Source organism: Bufo bufo, chromosome 2 (assembly GCF_905171765.1).
Source record: "Bufo bufo chromosome 2, aBufBuf1.1, whole genome shotgun sequence".
In the NCBI taxonomy this organism is placed as follows: domain Eukaryota; kingdom Metazoa; phylum Chordata; class Amphibia; order Anura; family Bufonidae; genus Bufo; species Bufo bufo.
In genome coordinates this window covers 551731414-551749221 of record NC_053390.1, presented here as the reverse complement: position 1 = coordinate 551749221, position 17808 = coordinate 551731414, and the positions used below count along the sequence as shown (strand labels likewise).

Sequence of the window (17808 nt, the reverse complement as noted above, 5' to 3'; positions counted from 1 at the left end):
TGGTATTTCTCCAATGCATACATCTGGCTATTCCAAAAAAGCAATACAAAACCAAGACACAACACAAATCAAAGGCACAGTAAATATATATTAAAGGGGTTATCCCACAAAAAGTATCATACTAAAGTATTACAAATACTAAGTATTATTGCAGTATGCATTCAATAAAGATAAAGTTTTTTAAACATCTTTTTTAAAGATTTTTCAGTTTTTTTTTTTCTTTCTGGTAGCGCCCCTATTGGTGGAGCGCGATGAACGCCAAAGGTGCGGTGTATTTTTTAATATATTTTTTTTAATTTTGCAGGATAGCCGGATAACCCCTTTAAGCAACCACCACAGGGTCTATATTTCTAACAACTGTTTTACTGCTTCCAGCTGTAGAGCCCTGAGATCCGTTCACATTCTGAATATAGGCACAGCACAGCGTATAATACTTTGTCATACTATACTTCCAGTGTTTAGTAAATGTACATCAAGTGATTTAATGTAAAACCGGTACCAAGTGTTTTCTTGAAATGACTGATATGGTCCACTAAATGAGAAAAAGGGTAAAATTACTTACTGTAGAATACAAGTTTACAAGAAGCCACGCTTTAAAGATCTCCTAGTGGTAGGAATATTTAGTGCAACCATTTCCTGCTGCACACTTTCCTTAAGGGTCCATTCACACGTGCACAACTGTTTTGCATTCCACAAATTGCGGATCCGCAAAACACAGACACCAGCCATGTGCGTTCCGCATTTTGCGGACCGCATATGGCCGGCACTATAATAGAAATGGCTTTTCTTGTCCGTGTCTGCGGACAAGAATAGGACATGTTCTATTTTTTTGCGGGGAAAATGAAGATGAAGGGGTTCTCGGAACAGATGCGGACCCATTTTGCTGTCGTGTAAATGGACCCTTAAGGGGTATTCCAGGATCCAGCCGTGTTGAATTTCTTGCGACTGCCGCGACGATCCCATTCATTTCAATGTGATCACCGCTCAGCGATCCTGGCCGCGACAGGTGTCACCGTGTAGCCCTTGCCTAATCCTCATGATAGGCCATCAATATCTGAAGGGCAGGGGTCTGACAATGTACAGCTTTTCAGATCATCTCTGGTGCTGGAAATACACAGCTCTGTCCATTGTGCGATGCATGGAGCTGGTAAATGTAGTGCTGCTTCCATTCACTTCAATGAGAGCACCGCTGTTACCAGCTACACAATGGACGGAGCTGGGTAGTACGAGTGCCGGAGGTACTCAGAGTGTCAGATACCTGCCTGTTTGATGGCCTATCCTGAGGATAGGTCATCAATACAAAAATCCTAGAATACCCCCTTTAAAGCCTATATCATTGTTGGTTAAAATATGTCTTTCTGTAAAGCAGGGACACAACTATAGCCATAGCACTTGCAGTGGGGCCCAGAGGTTGAGGGTCCCAATCAGGTGCAAGAACATTGTACCTTTTTGTGGAGAATAACAATTTGGTGGCTTCTGGCTATAATGTGTTTTTTCTAAAACATGGTGCGATTATACATACCTTTAATTTTTGTTACTTATGCTGCTCTTTTAATTTTCTTACGCTACACTTATTTTGTTATGGGGCCCTATGAATAGTAGTTAGCCCCCGCTGCAAAGACAGCACCAATTTCCCTCTTTTCTTGGGTAGACTGCATATAAAGTTAACCCGTGTAGAATGAGAAGACAATATAGTGCAGACAGATCTGGCGGAGGCTACGTCCATGCAGAGGGTAGTCACCCAGACAGGAAGTCATGGTTTGGTGGTTTGCTAGGTAACCTGAAGGTCTGTAATACTAATCATACTGTGTATGAAGTTATCATGGGAAAATTAGATTTCATTGTGTCAAATAAATGTAGAAGATAAATGATAGAACTTAAGGGTATATTAGACGGGCAGTTTACGATCGTTAGCGATCATCTGGCACTCTAATACTGCCGCCGATTGCACAAACCACTGTAGAGCATGGGTACGTACGATGGTATAGTGATCGCTCCTCCCCATGTTGCTGAAGAGATTGCTGCATATAATAGCAGAGGTCTCCTCAACAAGCGAGGAGGCGATTGCGGGGAGGGAACGCTTCCCTCCTTTCAATCGTCTGTGTATTCGGGGTGTCTAATACCAAATAGCAATTATGACTACATCTGTTTGTGTTGCAACTTCCTACACCTTGTACTGGGCAAGGAAGATTAGCAGGGCTGTGGAGTCAAGACTCCAACTCATTTTTCTACACACTGGCTCCGTCTCCAACTGCCGGTACATTTCTACCAACACCCAACTCCACCCAAAACTGACCAACCCCACAGCCCTGAAGATTAAGCTTGTATCATGGAAATTAAAGAAACTCTGATAAAGAAATGAAATACGTACAGTAGTGGAGTGGTCAGGCAAGACACCATTGACCCAAACTGCCCTACCTAGTGCAATATCTGTACATCATACCCTGGCGTCTCTCGATCACTCATTGTAATGTGCCGTGATGCTTGAAAATTTACTGTCAGCAAACTTTCTACACAATAAGTTATGAATACAAACTGATCTGTATTACCCTTAATTACAGTTTATATAACAGACATACCCCAAGGGTGACATGACGCGTTTCTTTGAGTTTCTTACAAAGTGCTAAAAAATGTCATTACTCCGATACAAATTCATTACATGCCAGGATCATCTCACGTGTGCAAAACTGCTCTTTCATTAAAAATATATATTTATTCATTTCTTAAATAAGGCTATTCATTATTGGGTTATGGAACAATACGTGGAATCATAATCTATGTGATTTATATAATCCAGGAGACAGAGCTAGGTGATGACTGATTACACAAAATAGTACACAAATTTGACTTTGGTTTTCAGTTCATGAGTTTGAGCATGACATATAACATGTGATAGGTCATTTCAGCAGGCCTGAGGATTTAATGGTAATGTGTATTTCGTGCTCTGACCCTGCACAACAATAAGACCAGAGAATCGGTTTGTTCTTCTTGAGCTTGGAATAATTCCCTCATGAGTCATCATACAGAGGATTGTTGTAGTTTCCTAGCGACCCATAATCTTGGTCTTCTAGTAGTCTTCCATATGACGAATGCCTAAAAAATATAAGAGAAAATGTTGCTGGATTTGAAATACTATGCAAAAGGAAGACAAAATCCTACCATACTGATTTTAAAGAGTTTGGTTCATTGGGTTATAATATTGATGGGCAATTCAAAAGCCATCCGTATCAGATTGCTGAGACCTAAATCCCACCACCCTCAGCTGACTACCATTTGGTAGAGGCTGCACCTGGTACTACAGCTTAGTTCCATTTTTAGTGCCGTGGTTCCTTCAATAAAATAATCGTCAGGGGTGCTGACAGCTGGAACCCAACTGATCAGATCTTAAGGATAGGATATCAAGATTATAGTTAAAAAAAAACCTTAAAATACAGACTCTTATGAACGTGCTGATGGATCCCATTTAATAATCTGGTTCCATTAGGATCAGTTTCAGTTTCTACAGGACCTAAAAGCTCAGCAAATGTCCTGTTCACACTGTCATTTTTGTCCTTTTCATAAAAATTTTTTTAAAAAAATCTTTTGATGCATCTTATATTCATTTTCATTGGACTTTAACTGAGAATATTGGTAAAAATAGAAATAAGAGCAACGGTGTAGACACAGTTGTATTATGTCTTACTAATGTGTCTGCGGCTAAAATCCATCTTAAAAGTGGAGCAAATTGGCACAGTGTTGGCACGATTTGGTTCTACACATTTTTTGCAACTTGCCTGAAAGGGGATGAGGATTAATGGAAAGGTGGGTTTTATCCAAAAGGATACTTATAATTTTGGCTAATATTTTGCTGGTTATTAAAGTTACAGCCTAGTTAAACAGGTTGTCACATCAAAAGGATGCACATTTGCTTTATTTCAGCTTGTAACATTGTTCTTCAGTCCAACAATTAGAAGCTATTTAACACAATGGGGAGGATTTATCAAAACTGGTGCAAAGGAAAACTGGCTTAGTGGCCCATAGCAACCGATCAGATTGATCTTTTCATTTTTCAGGAGCTCTGGGGGCTACTAAGCTAATTTTCCTTTCCACCAGTTTTGATGACTGTCCCCTTGATCTTTGTAATACACTGCAATACCTGTTACAATTCACTCCCTGAATACCGATATGAGGACCAGTGTTAAATGATAGAGGCAAACAGAATATTTACATGGATCCTTACTAAGTATGCCTGTAAATAAATATTACCTACCATCTCAAGGTCCCAAAATCAGGGACTAAATTGTAGCGGGTATTATTCTACAAAATTTGCATTGACTAATTTTACTTTACCTATTACACAGAAAACATTAATGTCTAATATCTATTATAATCATTCTCTTCCTGTTTAGCTCAGTTTACCCTTCCAGATGAGCAGGAAGAGAAGGGCGCACATCAGTCAGGACCTGAGCAGAAGAGCGTGCAGCAGAGACAGCAGCATTGGTGGTGTGATGGGGGGAAAGTACAAACTAAACTATCAGATAGGAGAAAAGCCAGATTTCAAAGGACAGAAGAAAGGCCAGATTCCCTTAAAAACCCAGAGAGTTACTTTATACATCATCATTGTTAGGACAGCTTTCCATGGCTGCCACTGCCCTGCTCGCCCTAGCCGCGCTATACACCATGCTGCTGCCTTCATGCTTCTGCCTAGTATTCCAGCCACTGTCTCATTAGGGAAAGATTTGGAAGCGCTACAATGGCTAGGGACCCCTGGGTATTTAAGGAACCCACTACAGGCAGAGGGTGCCTGAGCATCAAGGTTTCTGGTGACCAGCAAAGTTGTTGGAGTCTAGTGCTTATTACCTGCATTTATCCTGCGTTTGTTCCCGTTTGTGTTCTAGCCCTGTACCCACTTTGCTCCTACACTTCTAGTTTCAGCTTTGTTTGTGTTTAGGTTAACCCTGTCCGTCTGCCCTGTTCATGTTCCTGTAAAGTAGCCAGCTTGCCTGCCCTGCCTGTTTTCACTACCACCCAGCCTGCTAGGATCTAGTAACCCGTATTTAAGCCATAGTGACTGTTCAGACTGCTCCTGCATTTTTACTGTGGTTTTGGTGCATTTTCTGTATCCTGAGCTCCCAGTGCCTGCACCAGAGTCCCTGATCCCAGTAGGTCAGCTGCCAACTACACCAGGACTGTCCCAGGAGGTAGTGTGCCAGTTGCTTTGCTGCAGTGAAATCCAGATCCCTGTACAGGGATTGAATACGAGAGAAGAGCTGGAATAACACCCTTAGGGTTAGCCCTAGGCTCAACCAGATAGTAAGTCCACACTTGCTGATCCGTAACAATCATGACTATTTTACATTTACAAGACCTACTGAAAAAACTAAGCCCTGGAAACACTAGCACAAACAAAGGGTAAAACAGTCCATCAACATGACATCAGTGGTTTACAAAGCTATTATATTCTCAAGCTTCTTTATGCTTTTGACTTCCACTTTATGGTCTTCAATAGTGTACCATTTTGTAAGCTTTTGTTAATAATTTTATTAACACATTGTTCTTTGTAACAATGACTTGCTAGCTTTATTAGCCCTTTGTAATACAATGTTTGGGACAAGTTTATATCTTAGTGATATTAGTTTTTAACGGTTTTAATTTTGCTTGGCTGGCCATGAGAGCATGCTTTTCAGATAAGCTTTAAACTCCCTGCCAAGGTTGAGAAGACAACTAATAATAGTACATATCCCAGTCCCTTGTAGTAACTAAAATAGACTCTGGAGAAGGATAAATCTAGTACTTTCATTTCTCAGTTTAACTCTGTGTTTACTACCTATTGGATTGAAACATGAGAGCTCTACTTCCCTCTTCATGTAAGGGGTGGAAATGTATGTGTATGGAATCCTTTTGGATCTTCTTGCAAATTTCATTAATTATATTTCCATCCCTTACATAAAGTAATTAAAAACTTTAAGCACTATGACTGGAAAAGACTATCTTTAAATTATCATTATATGTATGGTATTTAAAATGTATTTGTTGGGGTGGGAAATTTGCTTCATACGGTATGCGATTTGATAAAAATATAAACATCTGTATAAAAATTGGGTAACTCTATAAGTATTGCATTGATCCCATAGTACAGTTGGTATTATAGTCCAGAGCTGTATTCACAAGTAACACTTAACTTTGCTTCTATAATGTGGTAGAATGGCAGTCTTTCCCTACATGGGACTACTATATAGTGGAAGGAGTCAAAAAGTTTCTAGGACTATTTCACTGCCCTATGCTTAGCTTAGCCCCATTCACATCAGTGGGGCTGAGCCAGCACCCACGCCAGTGAAATAGTCGTGGCGTCACTTGCCTGCGGGAAACAGCAAGAAGGTCGCAGCGCTAATGCCTTCTCAAACAGCTGATCAGTGGAGGTCCTGGGTGTTGGACCCCACTGATCAGATGCTGATAATCTATCCAAAGGAAACTGTTAAGCTGTAAGAATTGTGAAGTCAGCTCTATGTAATGTAACTCAATGTAATGTAACTCGGTATTAGTACAAGGGAAGTAATGCAATTATCTACAAAGTTACCAAACCTTCTGTATGTAAACTGTAAAACTGCCTTTTTGGACTGTTTAGAAGGAAAGTGACTCATGTAAGTCCAACTTGAGCAACACAGAATGGCCTATCGTTTAAATCACATATTTATGTTAAAAAATATAATATTGGTGTTTTTTCAATTTTCCATTATCTACATTAAAAAATCCTGCAAATTTTGCACTGGCCACTAGGCGTAATATTATATATCATTATCATCATAGGCAGGTTTACAACATCAGGTAACGCCTTCAATAACAGGATCCACCATTCGCAATAGGTAATGTTAACAAGTTATCTATTTCTTCATGACTTCTGCCTGCCTAGTAAAAGTCAGTTTGTCTATTGTCCCTGTGGACTATCTCTAAACATGAAGTCTAGACATGTTATTAAACCTAGTGGCCTGTGTGAAAGCAATTCTAGGATTAGGATTTGTTTTGAAATGTGACACAGTGGCACGGCAGTCCAGCAGCAGTGGCCGTGCTTGCGCGCTATAGAAAAAAGCACCAGCTTATGTGCGCTCCCACTGTCCCGGCCTCCTGACAGGAAGGCGCTTTTTCCTAAAGTGTGCAAGCATGACCACCGCTGATGGATTGCAGGGCAGTCGTAGCGATGGAAACAAGCATTTTTAATGTGATGAAAAAATGAATCCATCCAGCAAAGGAAGCAATATGAATAATAATACATTAGTAAGTGGCTTGTATTAAGTTCCTCTACATAATAAATGCTACTTGCTGAAGTGACACAACACGTCCATGTAACCAATCCCCCTGTTTATCAGTGTAAACTTGGCTGGTATTTTTTGTTGGGAAAGGTGGCAACCCTATAGCCAGGTTAAAAAAAATAAAAAAAAAATTGTAGCCTAGCAGATGTCTGTATTTTTCGAAAAGCACCCAAAAGAACTAAAAAAGGAAGTAATTCTAAAAATAGGATATTACTGTTTTTGGGATTACTTTTTATATGACTATATCACCGAGAGAAAACTAAAAAAGAGTTAACTAAAACAATATAAAGACACTTACCTAATCTTCCAGAATGCTGCTCCACCAAATATTAACAGGACAAGGAGAATTACTACGACAGTAATAGCAGCAACACTTCCTGTATATAAATGGTAAACAGAAGGTCACAGGTTAATATCTAATACATATACACAAGTTATGGCTTTACTTACAAAAGCAGTGCAGGAGAAACTTTGCAAACTTAAAAGGGTTGTCCTAGATTTTTTTTTCAATTTCTATTTTTTTAGATTGATAATAATAATTTAGGCTACTTTCACACTGGCGTTTTGGCTTTCCGTTTATGAGATCCGTTCAGGGCTCTCACAAGCGTTCCAAAACGGATCAGTTTGGCCCTAATGCATTCTGAATGGAACAGGATGCATCAGTTCAGTCTCCATTCCGCTTTGGAGACGGACACCAAAACGCTGCTTGCAGCGTTTTGGTGTCCGTCTGATGAAACTGAGCCAAACAATAGAAAATTGGCTATGTTAAAGATAATACAAACGGATCCGTTTTGAACGGATGCATGAGCTTGTTTTATCTGAACGGATCCGTCTGTGCAGATCCATGACGGATCTGCACCACACGCAAGTGTGAAAGTAGCCTAAATGCAATAATAATATAAAAATAAAAAAACATTCATTTCAGCGCCACAGCTCCTCCTCTGCTGCAAATGTGATGTCAGGTCACAGATGCAATGATAACGTGCCTGTATGCCATACATGACCACTGCAGCCAATCACTGGCCTCAATGGTATACATCATGAGACTGCTAAAACCAATAATTGGCTGCAGTGGTCACGTGCAGTATACCGGCATGTCACTGCCTCAGTCAGAAAATGAAGGCCTGACCAAAGATAAGCGTCAGCGCTGGAAGGGAGGGGGTTGGGGATGGTAAGCATAATTGTTTTTTCATTATAACACTATCCCTGCCAATTTAAAAAAAACATCCCCGTCAACCCTAAGAATGAATGAAGGTTATTTACACAAACCATACTGGTCTTAACAAGTACAATTCATGACTCTGATCTTATAAATCAGCATGATATAATCCACAGCACTCACATAAAGAGTAACCGTTGACCTAGTGGATATTGAAAGGTTATTGTATTGTCAGCCATAGCAACACTGGGTATGGTTGGCTGCTTACTTATCTCCAATTGACTTTAAAGGAGGTTTCCTGGATTTTAAAGGGGTTGTCCAAGATTTTGGAATTGTTGGCCTATCCTGAGGATAGATCATCAATATCAGATCGGCAGGCGCCCCACCGATCAGCTGTTTAAAGAGGTCTCTGCATTCCAGTGAGCGCAGCTGCCTCCTCACCGCTTACCAAGCACAGTGTTGTCAACTTTATAGAGGCTGTGCTTGGTATAACAGCTCAGACCCATTCACTTGAATGGGAGTGAGTTCTGCCTAGGCAACGTGACAATCAATGTGACGTCACTAGCCTACGTAGAAGCTGCAGTGGCCTCTTCCAACAGCTGACTGTTGAGGTGCAGGGATTTGGACTGCCACCAATCAGATATTGATCACCTATCCTAAGGATAGAGTCTCAATATCAAAATACTAGACACCTCCTTTAACACGGATAGCCTATCGTACTGGCACATCTGTGGATCAACGCACTGAAGGGGGCATGGTGTTCACGGAGTCATTTGTTTCAGTTAGTCCTATTTAAGTAAATGGGTCAAGCTGATGTACCAGGCACAATGCCCACTAGGGTCCATTCACACGTCCGCAAAATGGGTCCGCATCCGTTCCGCAATTTTGTGGAGCGGGTGCAGACCCATTAATTTTCAATGGGGCCGGAATGTGCTGTCCGCATCCGCATTTGCGGATCCGCACTTCCGCATCCGTGCTTCCGTTTCCGCAAAAAAATAGAACATGTCCTATTCTTGTCCACAATTGCGGACAAGATTATGCATTTTCTATTATAGTGTCGGCGATGTGCGGTCCGCAAATTACGGAATGCACATTGCCAGTGTCCGTGTTTTGCGGATCCGCAATTTGCAGATCCATTCACACGTCCGTAACGTGTTTTGCAGATCCATGGATCCGCAAAACACGGCAATGTGCATTCCGCATTTTGGGGACCGCACATCGCCGGCACTAATAGAATATGCCTATTCTTGTCCGCAATTCCGTATCCGGGAAGCACATATCCAGTGCTGCCCCATAGAAATTAATGCGTCCGCAATTGAGGACGTGTGAATGGACCCTAAATGGAAACCATCATTCTTTAATACTGTACATGACAGAGATCTATGATAAGTGTACTATCAAGATATGTGCATGAGCACATGTGTAATGATATTTAACTAGAGTTATATAACAAAAAATTCCATTCACTGACTGCTGGCAGAGATCTTGAGAAATGTGAAGGATGGGTAAAGAAAGACGGTATAACGTTTCATTATGCAATGATATTTTATTTGCTTGAACCAGAATACCGCTCAACAGGAAGTGACCTCAGATGTGGGACAACCCAGTTCTTGGGATGGGACAGACCCCTACCAAGCACATTTTAATGTCACATTTTTTTTTTTCTAAAAGTAAATTAAACAGGACCTTTCTCATCATTTGCATAGGGCTAAAAATGGCAATCAAATAAATTCCTACGGCGATGAGAAACTACAATATTGAAATATAGCAGTCTGGAAATGGTTAATCTGAAGCACAAGCGCAATCGGTGTGTTACTGATCCAAAACAGAGTGCAAGTCCACCTCTCAACTCCAAGTCCACCTCTCACCTCTCAACTCCAAGTCCACCTCTCAACTCCAAGTCCACCTCTCACCTCTCAACTCCACCTCTCACCTCTCAACTCCACCTCTCACCTCTCAACTCCACCTCTCACCTCTCAACTCCAAGTCCACCTCTCAACTCCAAGTCCACCTCTCAACTCCAAGTCCACCTCTCAACTCCAAGTCCACCTCTCAACTCCAAGTTCACCTCTCAACTCCAAGTCCACCTCTCAACTCCAAGTCCACCTCTCAACTCCAAGTCCACCTCTCAACTCCAAGTCCACCTCTCAACTCCAAGTCCACCTCTCAACTCCAAGTCCACCTCTCAACTCCAAGTCCACCTCTCAACTCCAAGTCCACCTCTCAACTCCAAGTCCACCTCTCAACTCCAAGTCCACCTCTCAACTCCAAGTCCACCTCTCAACTCCAAGTCCACCTCTCAACTCCAAGTCCACCTCTCAACTACTCAAAAGTCCTGATATGAACCCATTGAGATGCTTTAGCAAGACCAATGGGCAATTCATGCTGTTGTTGTGTCCAGTTGAAAACTGAGTCTTGACTCCTTTTAGAGGGGTTATTATTATTACTTTTTATTACAAGAGATGAAACGTGTATTTGTATTTTCTTATATTACACTTTATATGAAACAACTAAAACTATTCATTGTGTCCCACTGATGTAGCTAATGTGGACGTGTAATTATTGATGATGTTCTAGAATAGAATCACTATTTAAGCAATTAGGTCCTATGTCCTGAGCAGAGACTGTAAAGCAGAGGTTCACGTTAAAGTACCATATAGTGAAAAGACTTGCAGGAGTCCAGTCCAAGATATACTCTTATCCACTCTTAGATGCAATATGTTTCTCTATTTTTCTTGATTTCCAAGTACCGGTACTTCATCTAGGCAGCAGTCCAGCTCGTATCTGTTATGGGACTGTCCACTTATCAATAGCAGAACTTATGATATTAACAACTGTCATGATTGCTTCATGCCAAGTTTCCTTTCAAGATTAAGGGGAACTGTCAGCCACTCTCTGGAATGTTTCACTACTGATTCACGTGGGACAAGAGGTGGAAATATTCACCTAGGACTTCCTTGTCACAGGACGGTTAAGCAGCTTGCTCAATCCATATTATGTGCAATTAAAGTATTTCATTTACTGCACAAAAAATATTTCTTATTTTCAGTATGCTAAATTCAGTTCTCACCAACCATTTATGACCATGGGCTTTTAAAGGTTATGCAGAACTTTGAAAAACATTTTCTTATCGCACAAATGCATCTGAAATGAATGAAGCTGCTAGTTTGCTTCAAATACAGTGGGGGAGATTTATCAAACTGGTGTAAAGTAGAACTGGTTTAGTTGCCATAGTAACCAATCCAATTCCACCTTTAATTTTTCAAACCGGGTTGCTATAGGCAACTAAGCCAGTTCTACTTTACACCAGTTTGATAAATCTCCCCCAGTATGTCCTACTGTTTTGTGGCTACACTGGAGCTCTGCAGCTGTAAGCATGAAATGGTAAGGAAATTTAAAGGGGTTTTCCAAGATGTTCATATTAGTCTTGGAAAACCCCTCTAATAATGAATATTTTGAAAGTGGCTTGATTTTTTATTTTAGATGCTTTGAAAAAACTTAAACCACAGATGAGTTGTTGTAAGCTTTTTCGGCGTGCGTAAAATATCCCAAATAGATAGCACATCACAGTCTACTTTCACATCAGCGTTTTGGCTTTCCGGTTTTGAGATCCGTTTCAGTTTTCTCCCCATTCATTGTCAATGGGGACAAAACTAATCAGGATGCATCAGTTCCATTTTGTTGTGTTTTGTGACCGGACACAAAACTGCAGCAAGCTGCGGTTTTGTGTCTAGTCTGCGAAACGGAACAATCCAGATCCGGCATGAAGATCAATTTAAGTCAATGGTGCCGGATCAGTTTTTTTTCGTAAAAAAAAACCAAAAAACAAAAAAACAGATCCGTTACCCGTTGACTTACAATGATTTTATTGCCGGATCTGGATTGTGATGTGAACGTAGCCTTAGAAATGCTTAGGGCACCTGTGAAGAAGCGACTGCGAAACGGACGTTGGGCTGTTCCCTCCAGTTTGGTTGGTATCTTTATTTTGTTATCATTGCTTTCAGTCCAGAATTTAGGCGTTTGATTGTTCCACTAGACTGTTTGTTGGTCTTCATCATCCAACTTAGGATGCCGTTTGGCACCATATAATGTCTGTGCGTGGTTCATGCTATTTTGCACAGTGACTGCTTAGCTGTACTATTGCACTTTTTATCCCCAGTACTGGAGGGATTCTTTCTCCATATTCCTGCTCTCTCATTATATATGTGATTTTATAGATGTATGTCTAATATTGAAGTGTCAATAAAGATGTTGTTTATTATTTTGTGTGGTGTAAGATTTTTTATAGGGGTTAATGCTATGTCTCCACGCATATTGATGTACTGATGTTTATATTGGTGTTAACAGTGGTATTCAGTAAATACGTTGAGCAGTGCTCGAGTGGTAGCAAAACAAAGGATCAAGGAAGAAACAGTGGTCTGCTACCATCATGTATGTGTCCTGTAACATCTCTTACACCCAGGGGTGGACTGGGAACTTAAAGTAGCCACATATTGTAGATGGGTCCAAATTGACAGAAAGTGGAACTAACATAAGTAGTAAGGGTTAACAATACCACAAATTACTGACCCGGCAGCACAAAAATACTTCCCCAGAAGCTGCCCCTCTGTGGCACAGAGGCACATTCTGCCCTCGTCCTCCGTCTCCTGTTGTCTCTAATTATGATATGGAGAAGAGTGCTGGGGAGGTGAGATGCACACCACAGAGCCAGCCCTACCTTCAGCATGCTACTGGTGTTTCAGCATTGCCAAACATCCAGTAGAATACATCACTATATACCTATTAGGCTACATGCACACGACCGCATGTGTTTTGCGGTTCGCAAATTGCGGATCCGCAAAGAAAGCGGATGAAGTTCCGTATGGCATCCGTTTATTTTGCGGATCCGTGTTTTTTGCGGATCCATTGTAATAATGCCTATCCTTGTCTGCAAACTAGAAAAAAATAGGACATGCACAATTTTTTTGGCGGAGCAACGGAACGGACATACTGATGCGAACAGCACACGGTGTGCTGTCCGTGTTTTTTGCGGACCCATTGAAATGAATGGGTCCGCATCCTATCCGCAAAAAAAACGGATCGGACACAGAAACAAAATACGGTTGTGTGCATGAGGCCTTACATTCAGTCATGTCTCCTTTCTTATCTTCACCAATTGGCCCAGGATACCCTGGTGACTTCTTGCAGTCAGGTCTTGTCTCTGCAGAGTTTGCCGCCCAAACATCTTAGATTTCTTACTTCTCCATCATTCTCCCCACCTTCTCAACAAAAACACCCCATCCTGGTGCCCCGACAATGTAATCCTGCTGCCATCCCTAATACTGTGCTTGTGGTGCTCCCCAATACTATAATGAAGAAAAAATTGTGCTCTCAGTAGTAATTATGGTCCTATAGCTGCCCCTCTGGTAATATGCTCCTCCATAGTGCCTCCAGTAGAAATAAATTCCCCCATAGTGCCATGAGTAGTAATAAAGCCCCACAAGTAGTATAGTAGTGATAATACTCCCTATCATGCCTTAAGTACTAATAATGGACCCCTACAGGGCCTCCAACAATAATAATGCCCCCTATAGTGTCTTTAGTAATAATAACGCCCCCATAGTGCCCCCTATTGTGCCCCAGTACAAAAATACCCCCTATAGTGCCCACAGTATTATGCCTCCCAAATGGCCACGGAAAGTAAAAATAAATAAATAAAATACTCACCTGAGTCCTGTTCCATGCCACCGTCGGTGGTGCAGTTCATAGGCCTCTTCCAGCCATTGGCCTGAGACGCCTGCTTCCCTGCTCAGGCAGTTGCAATTAACTCAATGTGCTGCGTGCAACCTGGCGCAGGTGGTCACAATGATGTAATTACTTCAGAACCACCTGTCTCAATTCAAACACTACCTCATAGGCTTCAGGCCTAGTGGCCTGCTGCAGTATTCAACTGTACAGCTGTCACTAATATCAGTTCAGCGAGGGCCTGACATACCATAACCCCTTGATGAGCTGTTCCCTACAGCCTATTGTGCTGGAACTGGCACTGTGAATGAAACAGGAAGCTCAGCTTCTATTCACTTCAGTGGGAGCTAAGTTACAGTAACCCAGCACATCCACTACACTTCTGTAAGAAGCCTAAAAGACCCCTTTAATCTTCTTTAATCCTATAGTTGGCCACCTAAGGGTTCTCTGGGAAAGATTTAAAATGGTCTCCAGTAACCTGCTCTAGTATGTGAGCAGGACTAGTTGTCACCACTTGCAGAACTGCCTATGAAGGGGAAGATCCTCAATACACTACTCTACAATAGATTGTAATGATGTGATTCTGCCCATGATGGCTGAGCAACCTGACATGAAAACTCACCAATATGTAGCATATGCAAGTGCCAGAGTGTTGTATGTAGCGAGGCCCTGCCCCCTCACCCACATAGGCTGCTCTGCAAGTGGAAACATCCAGCCCTATTCACATTGTCGGACAGGTTGCTGTAGACCATTTTAAATAATTCCTAGAGAATACCTTTAAGGCACCTTGCCCTGCGGGAGGTTGCCTGAGCAGTAGGTTCTAGTTAGCAAGTTTCCTACAAAGTAGCGTCATTGTCTTGTTTGCCTGCCCTTGCCCTGAATTTGATCCTTCATTGGCTGATTTGACTTCCACCTGTTCCTTGTTTTAACCCTGTACTACCTGTCCTGACCTTTGGACTGTTCACAGGACTGGTCAAACGTTGCCTGTCATCAACTCGGCTTGACTACGGTTTCGCCTGAACATTTGGTCCTCTGCACTGGTATCTCTTGACCCCCATGGGTCAGCAGCCACTGAACAAAGACTTCATCAAGAGGTAGAGGCCTGGTGCAGTGGAGTCCAGATCTCTGTATAGGGGTTAAAGGGTGAAGATCAGAAAGGCAATTTAGAGACTAGTCCCAAGTCAACTCAGCTGCACAGTGGATCAACATCATTTAGCATTGCGCCTTATTATTCTAAACTGTTAATCGAGACATCATACTGTATAAGTAGATATTTAACCGTATCAGCATTTTCACAATGAGGGAACTTGTCATCCATTATTGTAAATATCTGGAGTATCTGCTAGTCAGCAGTTGCTATCTGATGCTTGTCAGGGTTTATCATTTCTGAAAGCTTTTTGCAGTAATTCTAATGAACCCGTCATTACTTTCTTTCTATCCACACTGCTCTTTTTCTCATGTCTGGGACAACAGCTCATTTGCTTGCGCTGCTAGTAAATTAATTTCCCCCATGTTTCAGAGATGAGCAGTTAAGGCTTCTCGCCTGACTAGATGAAAGCTCCGTTTTCATGATGTATTGCATTACACGGCCTGCAAAATGATATGAGGATCATCTAGATGTTCCACTGGAACTGCTGGTTTGGACAATGCTTTGTAACTGTTTCGGGAGGGCAGCTCTGATAATAGAGAGACCAGGCAGAAATTAGCCATGGGACTAATCACCTTATCTATGAAAAGCTTGTAAGGGGGTACCCCGATGAGGACTGTCTCTTTTCCAGAAACAATATCCTTGAACTGTGTAACGCCATCTAAGTAAATGGTGATTACCGTTATGTTTTGCCATGTTATGCCATGTACGCTGCGATATGCCATGTTAAACTAAGCACGCTGGACAGAAGACTAAGGCCCCTTTCACACGGGCGAGTATTCCGCGCGGATGCGATGCGTGAGGTGAACGCATTGCACCCGCACTGAATACCGACCCATTCCTTTCTATGGGGCTGTTCACACTTGTGCGTTGCGTGAAAATCGCAGCATGCTCTATATTCTGCGTTTTTAACGCAACGCAGGCTCTATAGAAGTGAATGGGGTTGCGTGAAAATCGCAAGCATCCGCAAGCAAGTGCGGATGCGGTGCGATTTTCACGCACGGTTGCTAGGAGACGATCGGGATGGAGACCCGATCATTATTATTTCCCCTTATAACATGGTTATAAGGGAAAATAATAGCATTCTGAATACAGAATGCATTGTAAAATGGCGCTGGAGGGGTTAAAAATAAATAAAAAAGAAATTAACTCACCTTAGTCCACTTGTTCGTGCTGCCGGCATCTCCTTCTGTCTCCTTTCTTCAGGACCTGGGTAAAGGACCTGTGGTGACGTCACTCCGATCATCACATGGTACGTCACATGATCTTTTACCATGGTGAATCACCATGGTAAAAGATCATGTGACGTACCATGTGATTACCGGAGTGACGTCACCACAGGTCCTTGACCTGTAATTAATGCTCACCACAGGTCCTATTCAACAAAGGAGACAGAAGGAGATGCCGGGCCGCGATCAAGTGGACTAAGGTGAGTTAAATTTTACTATGGTGAGCCCTATTTTACTATGCATTCTAAGGTGAGCCCTATTTTACTATGCATTCTGTATTCAGAATGCCATTATTTTCCCTTATAACCATGTTATAAGGGAAAATAATACAATCTACAGAACACCGATCCCAAGCCCGAACTTCTGTGTACCAAACATGCGCGATTTTTCTCACGCGAGTGCAAAACGCATTACAATGTTTTGCACTCACGTGGAAAAATCGTGGGTGTTCCCACAACGCACCCGCACATTTTCTCGCAACGCCCGTGTGAAAGAGGCCTTAGGCCTCTTTCACACAAGCATGACGGATTAGGTCCGGATGCGTTCAGGGAAACTCGCACCATTTCGCAAGCAAGTTCAGTCAGTTTTGTCTGCGATTGCGTTCAGTTTTTTCCGCGCGAGTGCAATGCGTTTTGATGCGTTTTTCACGTGCGTGATAAAAAACTGAAGGTTTACAAACAACATCTCTTAGCAACCATCAGTGAAAAACGCATCGCACCCGCACTTGCTTCCGGATGCAATGCGTTTTTCACGCAGCCCCATTCACTTCTATGGGGCCAGGGCTGCGTGAAAAAACTCAGAATATAGAACATGCTGCGATTTTCACGCAACGCAGAACTGATGCGTGAAAAACAACGCTCATGTACACAGACCCATTGAAATTAATGGGTCAGGATTCAGTGCGGGTGCTATGCGTTTACGTCACGCATTGCACCCGCGCGGAAAACTCGCTCGTGTGAAAGGGGCCTAAGGCTAAGGCTTTGACACTGGCGTTTTGGTTTCCGTTTGTGAGATCCGTTCAGGGCTCTCACAAGCGGTCCAAAACGGATCAGTTTTGCCCTTAATGCATTCTGAATGGATAAGGATCCGTTCAGAATGCATCAGTCCGTCTGACGAAACTGAGCCAAAATGGGGACAGATCCGTTTTCACTGACACAATATGGCGCAATATAAAACGGATCCGTCCCCCATTGACTTTCAATGGTGTTCAAGACGGATCCGTGTAAAGATAATACAAATGGATCTGTTCTGAACGGATGCAGA

General features: G+C 42.1%; 1 protein-coding gene across 2 annotated transcripts in view; it reads right to left on the bottom strand.

Moving 5' to 3' along the window:
* Positions 1 to 2693: 2693 nt before the first annotated feature.
* The window catches only part of PARM1 (prostate androgen-regulated mucin-like protein 1), a 75985-nt gene continuing 60870 nt past the window's right edge, over positions 2694 to 17808 (bottom strand). For both annotated transcript variants that reach the window (XM_040418113.1, XM_040418114.1), the window contains 2 exons: positions 7585 to 7663; positions 2694 to 3093 (listed from right to left, as the gene is read on the bottom strand). In XM_040418113.1, the coding sequence (XP_040274047.1) occupies positions 3009 to 3093; positions 7585 to 7663 (164 nt within the window). In that variant the 3' untranslated portion in view covers positions 2694 to 3008. The remainder of the gene's footprint in view (positions 3094 to 7584; positions 7664 to 17808) is intronic.